This window comes from Astatotilapia calliptera, chromosome 5, assembly GCF_964374335.1.
Source record: "Astatotilapia calliptera chromosome 5, fAstCal68.1, whole genome shotgun sequence".
Classification (NCBI taxonomy): Eukaryota; Metazoa; Chordata; class Actinopteri; order Cichliformes; family Cichlidae; genus Astatotilapia; species Astatotilapia calliptera.
The window spans coordinates 14,952,907-14,965,126 of NC_137426.1; the positions used below are offsets into that span (position 1 = coordinate 14,952,907).

At 42.0% G+C, this 12,220-nt stretch overlaps 1 protein-coding gene across 2 annotated transcripts in view; it reads left to right on the top strand.

The window, feature by feature from the left end:
* The window catches only part of ip6k1 (inositol hexakisphosphate kinase 1), a 36,626-nt gene that overhangs the window by 19,607 nt on the left and 4,799 nt on the right, over positions 1-12,220 (top strand). For both annotated transcript variants that reach the window (XM_026167398.2, XM_026167399.2), the window contains exons 3-8: positions 4,251-4,396; positions 4,673-4,799; positions 9,042-9,282; positions 9,572-9,753; positions 11,305-11,480; positions 11,906-12,139. In XM_026167398.2, coding sequence (XP_026023183.1) covers positions 4,280-4,396; positions 4,673-4,799; positions 9,042-9,282; positions 9,572-9,753; positions 11,305-11,480; positions 11,906-12,139 — 1,077 coding nt within the window. In that variant the 5' untranslated portion in view covers positions 4,251-4,279. The remainder of the gene's footprint in view (positions 1-4,250; positions 4,397-4,672; positions 4,800-9,041; positions 9,283-9,571; positions 9,754-11,304; positions 11,481-11,905; positions 12,140-12,220) is intronic.

The window sequence follows — 12,220 nt, forward strand, 5'->3', positions numbered from 1 at the left end:
GGAGCAGTTGTCAGCCACCTCCTGTACATGGATGACATCAAGCTGTATGCCAAGAGTGAACGAGACATCGATTCACTGATCCACACTACCAGGATATACAGCAATGACATCGGGATGTCATTCGGGCTGGAGAAGTGTAGTCAGATGATAACAAAGAGAGGGAAGGTAGTCAGAACTGAGGGGATCGAGCTACCAGAAGGCAACATTGCAGACATAGAGGACAGTTACAAGTACCTGGGGATCCCGCAGGCGAATGGGAACCATGAAGAGGCAGCTAGGAAAGCTGCAACCACCAAGTACCTGCAGAGGGTCAGGCAAGTCCTGAGGAGTCAGCTGAACGGTAAGAACAAGATCTGGGCCATCAACACGTACGCCCTGCCCGTGATCAGGTAGCCAGCTGGTATAATAAGTTGGCCAAAAGAGGAGATAGAAGCCACTGACATCAATACAAGAAAGCTCCTTACCATGCATGGAGGGTTTCACCCCAAGTCCAGCACCCTGAGGCTGTACGCTAAGCAGAAGGAAGGGGGGCCGGGGACTGGTGAGTGTCAGCACCACAGTCCAGGATGAGACAACGAACATCCAAGAATACATTAGGAAGATGGCCCCAACTGACCGAGTGCTCAGTGAATACCTCAGGCAGCAGAAACCCAAGAAAGAGGAGGGAGACGAGGAACCATCATGGAAGGACAGGCCCCTGCACGGTATGTACCACCGGCAGATAGAGGAGGTGGCTGATATCCAGAAATCCTACCAGTGGCTGGACAAAGCTGGACTGAAAGACAGCACAGAGGCACTAATCATGGCAGCACAAGAACAAGCTCTGAGTACAAGATCCATAGAGGCTGGGGTCTATCACACCAGGCAAGACCCCAGGTGCAGGCTGTGTAAAGATGCCCCTGAGACAATCCAGCACATAACAGCATGGTGCAAGATGCTAGCAGGCAGGGCATACATGGAACGCCATAACCAAGTGGCCAATACCATAGGTCCATTTACTACAAATCTCGGACATTCAAATCTCAGAGACCTTGGCCTCAAGGTCAGAGGAAACGAGGAAGGTGTTCTTAAAATCTTGTGACTGCAATAACTGGAGAATAAAGGTGGCTTAGGATTTTCAAATTGATACCATAGGTGTATCTACTAGAACGCTGAGGGGTAGCACTGGCAAAGATGTAAAGGAATGTGAATTTGTTGCTTATCTTTATTTGAGTATTGGAGTTATGGGCTCTTCCCAATAAATCTTAACACTTTTAAACAATAACTGCAGCACAAGCCCAACTCCAACTCTAGTCAGTCCTCTCCACCCTTTTCCTAACTGCTGAAGAAAAATACAGCAGCAAGCTTTGGGATATCCTCATCTTTCTCCAACTCGTCAGCGTGTGTAGCTATTTTTTTTAATTTTTTTTTAAATAAATGGTGTAAGAGGGACGTATTAGAAAAATTTGCTCATTCATTCAGGTCATTACAATGACATTTCTAAACTCCTCCCACCTGTCTTAAATCTCGTCTTGTTTCTTGTTCTTTGCCCTTTATTATCAGTTCTTCAATATTTATGGACTGTTTTTACATTTTGGCACCCTTCAAATCAATTTAAATACTACTACTACTGCTGCTACTGATGATGATAATTTAACCCCCCCCCCCCCCCCTCCCCCCAAGGGAAAAAAAAAAAAAAAAAACTTCAGCCACTCCACAGATGTTTTCTAGCTTCTAGCAGCCAGCTCTCCTCCCATCCACAGCCAGTGTGTTTTGCACAGGTGCTGGATCAGCTGCAGTGTTCTGGTATTTGACTTTTATTCTGATTACAATTTTTTTTTTTTGTTCTTTTTTACTTGTAGTTTTAATGCATAGTTGTCAACATTCTCTTGTGTGTGACACATCTTTATATTTCAGGATCAGTGCCGGTCTATATCGTGCACACTTTAATTTCCAATAACAGTGTCCCCATAACAATGAGGAAACTGGTTTGTGTTTAGTTTATGAGTGGTATGTAGCAAACATTAAATAGGTTTGTGTCTGTCCTGCTTTATGCCCTCTATTCGATGGTGTTTTAATGCAGCCAAATTGACAATAAATCTAAAGTAAATCAGTTTTTACCTTCAAGTCATTTTGACCCCCTATGAGCAAGCACTTTGGCGACAGTGGGAAGGAAAAACTCCCTTTTAACAGGAAGAAACCTCCGGCAGAACCAGGCTCAGGGAGGGGCGGCCATCTGCTGCGACCGGTTGGGGTGAGAGAAGGAAGACAGGATAAAGGACATGCTGTGGAAGAGAGGCAGAGATTAATAACAGATATGATTCAATGCAGAGAGGTCTGTTAACACATAGTGAATGAGAAAGGTGACTGGAAAGGAAAAACTCAATGCATCATGGGAATCCCCCGGCAGCCTACGTCTATTGCAGCATAACTAAGGGAGGATTCAGGGTCACCTGGTCCAGCCCTAATAATATGCTTTAGCAAAAAGGAAAGTTTTAAGCCTAATCTTGAAAGTAGAGATAGTGTCTGTCTCCTGAATCCAAACTGGAAGCTGGTTCCACAGAAGAGGGGCCTGAAAACTGAAGGCTCTCCCTCCCATTCTACTTTTAAATACTCTGGGAACAGCAAGTAGGCCTGCAGAGTGAGAGCGAAGTGCTCTAATAGGGTGATATGGTACTACAAGGTCATTAAGGTAAGATGGGGCCTGATTATTTAAGACCTTGTATGTGAGGAGCAGGATTTTGAATTCAATTCTGGATTTAACAGGAAGCCAATGAAGGGAAGCCAAAACAGGAGAAATATGCTCTCTCTTTCTAGTCCCTGTCAGGACTCTTGCTGCAGCATTTTGGATTAGCTGAAGGCTTTTCAGTGAGTTTTTTGGACATCCTGATAATAATGAATTACAGTAGTCCAGCCTGGAAGTAATAAATGCATGAACTACTTTTTCAGCGTCACTCTGAGACAGGATATTTCTAATTTTAGAGATGTTGCGCAAATGGAAGAACGCAGTCTTACATATTTGTTTAATATGTGCATTGAAGGACATGTCCTGGTCAAAAATGACTCCAAGGTTCCTCACAGCGTTACTGGAGGCCAAGGTAATGCCATCCAGAGTAAGAATCTGGTTAGATACCATATTTCTAGGCTTTTCAGGGCCGAGTACAATAACCTCAGTTTTATCTGAATTAAGAAGCAGAAAGTTAGCGGCCATCCAGGTCTTTATGTCTTTAAGACATTCCTTCAGTTTAACTAATTGGTGTGTGTTATCTGGCTTCATGGACAGATAACACACGGATTTTATAACAAAGAGGTTGTCTGACTGAAATTTCCTGTCACTTCAAGTCTTGGCTATATTCACGTGTAAACTCACAGCCCAGAGACAGCTGAGGCTAAAGTGTGTTGTTCAGAGTTAAACTAATGGTTCATAGTCAGCTCTTTAGAGGTTTGCGCTTGTTATGTAATTAACTAATGTTACCTCACTTTCGATCTGTCAGCTTTCTAAGAGGGGAGACAGGCTTCCCACAGAGGGTGAAAGGACATGCTGTAACAATGCACACTATAAGAGAATGTTTTTGTTTGTTTTTTTGTTGATGTTGTTCTGGTCACCCCACAAAATAAAATTAATAAGCTCATAAACGGCCAGTTTGCCAGATGCCAGATATTAAAAGGCCCATCCAGGTGAGAAAATTATGAAAGGTTTTGGCTGACAAGAATGACTCTAAAACTTAACTTTGTAATTTTAAATGCAACTATGCAGATGTATATTTTTACCCTATTACTTGTGTAAAATACTGGTAGTGAAACATCTTCCCTGCCAAAGAAAACTGCATGAGTTTTATCATGTAGGATGTTTGTTTTGTAAGTCACCAATTACAAAGCTTCTATCAAATAACACAGTTGCATTTACTGTTATGTGGAGTCACCTCTGAAGGCTAATTCTGAGTCAGGAATTCCTCGGTATACCAAAAGCAGTAGACTTAATGGAACATGTAAAAACTTGTACAAACTGATGGACATGAAGTACAGATTTTCCACAAAGCAGTTTCATTTTAGGTTTTACTGAGACAGTACTGAAAAAATCACAAGGAACTCATTTTTATATGCAAAATATGACGTTTTTTAAAATGTGGAGTTCAGTATTCAATATAGTGCAATATTGAACTTTATTACTCCAAAGATAAATTAATTCGCTTTATCAGTATTGAAACTACAGCAGGAGTTCAGGACTTTTCGGCTGTTTCCTCATGGTTAAATCTCCCTCTTATCTACAGGAGGAGGCGCGGTGCGTCCGCCAGGAGCCATGTGCCTCCCTCACACCAACAACATGGACAGCAAGCTGCAGGGGGCGGGCACAGGGGGAGGGGCTTCACTACGACCACGAGCAGGAGGCGTTCCACTGGAGCCTTTTATACACCAGGTGAGTGCTAACAGTGGGTGAAAAGTCTTTATCTAAAAAAGGAATGTTTGCATTAGGAAAACTGCCAAACATTCAGAAACAAAAATATTAAGAGGTTGTTCATACTACATGTAAATTTAAAGCACTTACTGGTATAATTGTGGTGTAACATTTTTTTTAATATTCTTGTAAAGAGGCAGCAGTTGTAAATATCGTCTCTTTGTTAAGACATTTAGCTTTTTGTTTTGCCTGTTAGCTCTTTTTATGTATGTGTTCTGCATGTGTTTGTGTTTTCAGGTGGGCGGTCACACCAGTATGATGCGTTATGATGACCACACGGTGTGTAAGCCTCTCATCAGCAGAGAGCAGCGCTTCTACGAGTCCCTGCCTCCTGAGATGAAAGAGTTCACTCCAGAGTATAAAGGTCGGTGACTTCTCACTGATATCAGGTACCAGAGCAGCAGGCGGGAGATAGCTGTTGGTTTATAGTCAGATGTACTTCTACAGCTCCATTATGGGATGTGCTTAAATGCAGGCAATAACTGACATAAACAATGGCCAGTTTAAAAATAAATAAATAAATAAAATGAGTAAATTAATTGTCTGGCTGTTTGCCTATTCAGCGAGCAATCAGTTTTGTTAAGCAAACTGACTCAAGAGAGTGCTTATGTGCAAATAACTGGTTGATAACATAGCAGCTGTCGTATCTCATTTCTCTTTGGGTCTTAGTCCTCTCCTGTCGGAGATGGCGAGGACTTTATGATATCAGACAGTGTGCCTGACATGTTTATATTTAGGGCCACATTTAATTAAATTCATAACAATTTCCAATGTAACACAATAATAAACTTCACACAGAAACAGTGAAGGGCAGATCATCTGTGTCTTTTCAATTTTTTTTTGTTCCTCCAACCGGCCTCCCCTGCTTTTAGGAATTAGGACATCCGTCATCATGGTGTATTGTGTTCTGGTTGTAGGCTGTAGGTTGGAGCACATGAGGAGGAACAATTTACAGAAATGAGAAAAGCCTGTAGTTTATGGGAATGGTGGAGCCTCTTTTCTCTGACACACCCAGCAAATTCAAGGCTGCTACCTCACAACCCGGGGTAAAAAAACAAAACAAAAAAAAAACATTTTTCTCGGAGCAACAATAACAGTGCTTGCTGCTGTAAATGTTATTATCGCTTTACCTCTTGACAGTAATGAAGAGTAACCTTTGAACCTCTTTTATGAAGTGGGAGGTTTTTGTCATATTTCAGGCCTGCTTATAAAACAAAATGACTGGGTGTGCATCAAACGTTAGTGAGGTTAGTCTGTGCCTTTGTACCTTTGGAAAAACCCAGAAACTGTTCCCATGGTCGGCACATCTTTATTGATATATACTGATGTGTCAAAACTCATCATTAAAGGTAAAGTGATGTTGTCATGGAAGAAAGAGTTAAAAACTTAAAGGATTAAAAGCTGGTTAGAGGCCTCTCTCCAGTAACCTGATCAGCAAGTATAAATATAAAAACTCTTTTTCCAGCTGCTCTGATCCACAGCAACAAAGCTATAAAGAAAAAACTTAAACTAGTTGTGTTCAGTTACACTGCTCTCTCTTGCTCTCTCTCTGTTATAGTGATACCTGCACAACACAAAAGCAAATTTAGAAGGGGGACTTATAGTGTTCTCCACTACATTTATTTTACAGCTTTAGTTTCGACTAATTTAAATTAGTTTGCCTATCTTTTGTGGGCCAATAAAACTCTAATCTTGAAAACATCTTAGAACGTTATTGGATTGTTTTTAGCTGTTCAGCACTTTGGCCTACATACATTGTTTTTTTTGTGTCATATCTATAAACGAATCATGGAAAACCTGCTTGATATTCGATCCCAAAGGCAAGCAGGCGTAGCCACATCCCACCGAATGCTAATTGTACAGGATCCAAAATACAGTGGACCTGAACATAGAGAGAGAAGCGAACAATGACAGCAGCATGGGGGTATCAGTTAATGAGATCAGTTAACAAGCTGCTGTGGTGAAAGAAAATGAAAGCACTGTATTATTAAATGGAGTGAATGTAAAGTCACATTAACTATGGCAGATTGTTTATAGGTTTCAAAGACAAGCGTGTAGAAACACAAAATCTCGTTGAAAGTTCCCGCACCACTACACCACTAGCTGTAAGGTTTTGGGTAAGGCACTGCTGTTTGTAGTTGGGAAATCTAAAATAAGTCCCTGTATTAGCAGTCAGTACCCTGCAAAACTGTGTGCACTCTTAAAACTCATCAAAGAGGTCTGAAAAGGTCTTTTAATGTCTTTGTGACATTTCCCAAACCTCCTGTTAGCCTGAATAAGCCAGTAGTAAAAGACAGTTGAATTTTATTGATTTCACAGCAGTGAGGTCTCTTTTAAGGGAGCTAAACCCTCAATGGTTCAGCATCAAACACTCATGCTCTATATTCCTTATTTTCTAATGTTTGGTGGTGAATGGAGAGGCAGACTGACAGGAAAGAAGGAAGGAAGTACGGATGTTTAATGGAAGAGGAGAGCTTTAGCTGCTCTGCTCATCGTCACCCGCCATAGAGTCTGACTGTTTCTACTTGATTTTGCTGTAGTAACAGACCCAAGCAAATGTCAAAGACCACTAAAACGCAAATGAAACGCAGGCTTCATTATGAAGCATTAGTTTCATTTCTGTGATATCAAAATGTCTGCCAAAAGGAAGGCAGACGAGACTAAACAGCAGCGTCTCAGTTGAGCACTGCTTACTGACTCTTAGCAGGTTTGAGCTCATAGTCAGGTCAGATTATATACTATTCTCTTATTAATTGAGACATCATCCAAGCATTTCCTGCTTTGGAAAAGGTGTTCTTTTAAACTGCAGTGATTTGTCTTTTTTTGTTTTAACAGACATAAGCCCCTAAAACTATTAAGTTGCATCTGTAGCCTTTGGTTTTTTTTGTGTGTGTTTTGTGTTTTTTGGCACTAGTTGTGTGCAGTTTTTAGAAACTTTTTAGACTGCAGGCCATGCACTCACACTCTCTTAGACACCAAATATTTGAATGCCTTAGAAAAGACTTACTCTCAGGCCAACACTAAGGCACCAACATTATAAAGAGAATGTTCCACTCTTCACTCCTGTGGCATTTAGTCTTTTTAAATTGAGCTCAGGTTTGTTCTCCCTCTTGATGTGGTCTGCTTGTGCAGGTGTGAACATGGTAGTCGGACTCATGTACAGACCAGAACGGGCCTTTGGAGAAGGTGGTCACTGTCCAGTGTCAAACAATCTTCATAGACATTTGTTTATGGTGTGAACGTAATCCGGTCAGTTGGCTTGTGACTTGTGATTGACTACTCATTAGCCACTGAGCATGTGGTTTCACATTCAGACTCGCCCCTCACTTGTCACATCTGGTTTGAAAACACTAAAACGGCATCAGTGAAAATGCTTATCTCAATGCTTGAAAATGAGATTTACCAAACCAGTGTGTGATTTCATGATGGCTCTGACGGTGTTTGTCTCTGGCCATCATGGACTGAACACATTCCTGCTTCATCTGCTGCTGATTGGCTCTGTGGGCGGAGTGGCAGGACAACCATGCCACAGATTTCTGCAAAGTTTTCTTGTTGCGGTTATCCACGTCTCTGCCACACTCGGCTCCTTTACAAGAGATACGATGGCCGTATTCCAAGGGTTCTGTACTGCAGTTGATCGGAGGCTTGTACTCCCACTAGTCCACCCTGCTGGTGTTCTGGCTCCCAGTGCCATGACAAGTGTGCTCCATAAGGAGTCTAAATTTATCTCTGGATGTCTGCCCACTACCCATTGTCCTGCTGATTAAATAACAGCAGACAGACGGACAGCTGCCCAGGCACGACTTTCTGTATCTGTCAAGGATGTTTCATCTGCCGCAGCTTGGCACCGTCAAATCAAATTACTTCTTATGATGCGGGTAAGGAGGAGGTGAAGTTTTCTGAGGATGGAGAACTCGCTCTGTGCTGTTGAGGGAAGTTTGAAATTCATATTTGGGGTTTGCTTCTCCACTGATGAGCAAACTGACAGGTAAATTAAATTAGGACTAAGATGGATGATGTTGAGTGTCTGGCTTGGCAGGGATGACATGCTCTGGTCTGTTTATAAAGCTAAATATAACAGATGTTCAAACGTACATCTGTTATACAAAAAAACATTACTGTCTGCTTATTTTATCCATAAATCGTTGTTTAATCAAATTTTAGAAGCACTCTGTACATCTTGATGCATATGGTTTTTTTTGATAGATGGATAGATAGATATTGACATTAAACTTTACCAATGTTTCAAATACTGACATTAGTGTATGTACAATAAATCCCTGTGAGCCAAAAGTTCAGGTTTTAGACTGCTCTAAATGCTCCTGAGGACGTTTTCTACTCCTGGGTTTTTATGACATCATGGAGAGGGTATACCTCTGACAGATTAATAAAAACAAAAATACATACAAAATAATAAAACTGGATCTGTGTTGGACTCAGCCTGACTCTTCTGTGGGTCGCTGGTACGAAAAATACTGACCTTTAAAAATGCAATGTTTCTGCTTTGGCATTTCAGAGTATTTCAGTAGTCTGTTTTTTCTCTTCTGCTCTGAAATGTTTTTAATAATTCCCAACATCCTTTCTGTGTTTGGCTCCGTCCTCTCAGGTGTGGTGCTGGTGTGCTTTGAAGGTGACTCTGACGGTTACATCAACCTGGTGGCCTACCCCTATGTGGAGAGCAACATGGAGGGAGGAGCCGGCGAGCATGAGGAGCGTGACCCCCCAGAGAGGGAGCAGCCGAGGAGGAAACACTCCCGCCGCAGCCTGCATCGCTCCTCATCCACCTCTGAACACAAGGAGGAGCGGCCCGATCGGAGGGAGGCGCACGACACAGAGACCTCGGATAAGTAAGATATACTTGAGGAGACAATGAACTCGTGGACTGATTTCACTTGATGTAGGACGGTTCGTGTGAAAATATTTTATTGATCTATGTCATAAATTTGACGACAAAGGAGAGAAGCTGAAGGCAGATAACAAGAGAACTTGTAGTTTATATTTATATTGGGTCATTTGGCATCAAACAGTCCAGTGGTCACATTTATAACATACCCTTGAAACCCACAGTAGATGCAGCAGTCAGAGCAGAGGGTCACCTGCAGTGCTTTTAACGATCCCCTCTCCTCCTCTCTGCAGTCTGGCAGAGCTGAAGAGCCCGAGACTCGACCCAAAGGTCCTCTCAGATGTTCCCTTTCAGATGCTGGACTGGAACAGCGGTTTGACGTCAGAGAAGATCAGCCACAATCCCTGGAGCCTTCGCTGCCACAAACAGCAGCTCAGCCGCATGAGATCTGAGTCCAAGGACAGAAAGCTCTTCAGTATCCTTCCCCAAAAATGTTGACGTCCATTTACACCATGTAACCAAGGGTCCTGCTGTTTATCCTGCTGATCTGTGTATTAAGACATTATATTAAATTGTAATTGGCCCTAGTTTTCAAAGATGATCATAGGAAATAGGAATAAACCAGTGTACAAAAATTACAAAAAATTATATTAAGATAAAATACCGTATGTTAGTTTTTCATATGATCGATGCCTGCATAGTTTATTTTTAAGTTGGATGTATGAAATGTCTCATTCTACATCTCATCATTACTAACTCAAACATACTCTTTGGATATGATAGCTTTTGCAGTTTTATCAGTTATTTGTGATCCACAATAGGTTTTATTGAAGCAGAGGTCAGGTATGAAAACTGAAAACTGATGTTCATGTTCATTCAACTTCATTCAAGTTTCATTTCATGTCGTATTTTCTCCCAGTGACCCAAACTCTTCTAGTGTTGTTTTTTCTGGCCATCCAGGGTGGTCAAACCAACAGGTGGGAAGCACTACTTGACATTTAAGTGGTGATAAAAAAGCTAATGAATGTACCTTAAGGTACATTTAACCAATCACAGCATATTAAAAACACTGATTGGTGAAGTGAATAACATTGTCACGCTTTTAAAGGCACCTTTCTCGTGATTTAGAGATCTGCCAGAGGAAGTACTTCCTAGCATCCCTGAAAATTACCCAGATGGGTCTTGATGGTGATTGGTTAAACATGGAGAACGTGACCTATTCATTCTACACAAATACCTTTTTTGCCTGTTACCTATTGTTTTGTTTTTATTTTTAAAATGCTGATTTACTTTTGTTTTTTTACATCTTCATGTATCAGAGACATTGTAGAAAAGAAGAAAAGGGACAATGACACACAACAAATGACCAGCTGTGGGCCATCAGATAATGGGAAGCGCCGAATGTAAATGTGAGAGAGAGTCTGTGCAGACCAGAGTGGGAATAAAGAGGAGGGCTGGAGGTTATCAGGTTAGAGGTCATGTTTTGATCTGCAGCTTCAAAGAGAGCAGCCTGCAGCTGTCTGGATATTAGCGCTGAGGGGAGTGAATGAGCAGCACACACTTTGTCCTCAACAAGCTCCATCTGTCTTCTGTCAAAGCAGATTCAGCACGCTGCTGTCACCTCAGAGGTTCTCCATATTTACTGTACAGACACAAACAGCACTCGCATAACCAAAATGATCAGCGCCCAGGCCTGTCATCTTTGAGTGTGACAGGCTTTTCTTTTGTTAAGAGTGAGGTTTTCAGAAGGCCTTTGTTTTAGTTTTAATCATTAATGGCGCTGTTGGGGAGAAGAAAAATCAAGATTGAAAGGAGAGGAAATCTCTCCCTTCCTGGGTGGGTTCTTAATGTCAGTCATATCCCACTGACGTTAACTTTCAGTTGAGTTTGTGCACAGTATTTTGTTTGCATACATTTAGGTTTTTTTAGATTTAGTAGTTGTTTGATCTTTTTGCACAAGAGATCAAACATAAAAAAGGGTGGAGGTCAAGGACAGTTGGCTCCTTAACTGCAGCTTTTTAACCAGAGTTCCTGTTGTTAGAGAACGTGGTGCACCACTTCTCTTACCCCTGCATCCTGGACCTGAAGATGGGCACCCGGCAGCACGGAGATGACGCCTCGGAGGAGAAGGCAGCCAGGCAGATAAGGAAATGCGAACAAAGCACCTCAGCGACGCTGGGAGTCAGAGTATGTGGCATGCAGGTACAAAGGACGACTTGCACCGCTGAACACATGAGAACAGTGGTCCATCAGGGGCCTGAACAAAAAGATAAACACACACTAGTTTATTGTTTGATCCCGCAACAAACCGAATGCTGCAGGAGAAGCGGGTGCAATATCATTGCGATCTGCTACCACCTCTGCAAGATAAGCTCACGTGTCTGCTGTTATTAGGACAACAAAGAGCACTAGTTCTCATTGTCCTACTGATAATAATCATGATATTAACAATTTCACGAATTAGTGGAAATATTTAGAGGGAAAGGAATAAATATGTAAATAAACATTATAAATGGTTGTATGCATATTTTTCCAGCTATAATGATTAAATTGAATCAGAGGGAACATCTGTTAATATCTAATCCAGACTCACGTTGTACTGAGCTGTTGCCCACCTGTCCCTGCAGGTGTACCAGCTGAACACCGGTCACTACCTGTGCAGGAACAAGTACTACGGCCGCGGCCTGTCGATCGAAGGCTTCCGCCAGGCCCTCTACCAGTACCTGCACAACGGAAAGGGCTTGAGGCGGGACCTCTTTGAGCCAATCCTGGATAAGCTTCGCACCCTGAAAGCGGTGCTGGAGAGGCAGGCATCCTATCGCTTCTACTCTTCCTCGCTGCTCATCATCTATGAGGGAAAGGTGCGCCTGATGTTGAAATAACTATTTTTATACTTCTAAATTTTTTTTGATTTTGGAAGTGTTCTGATTCCAACTGATTCC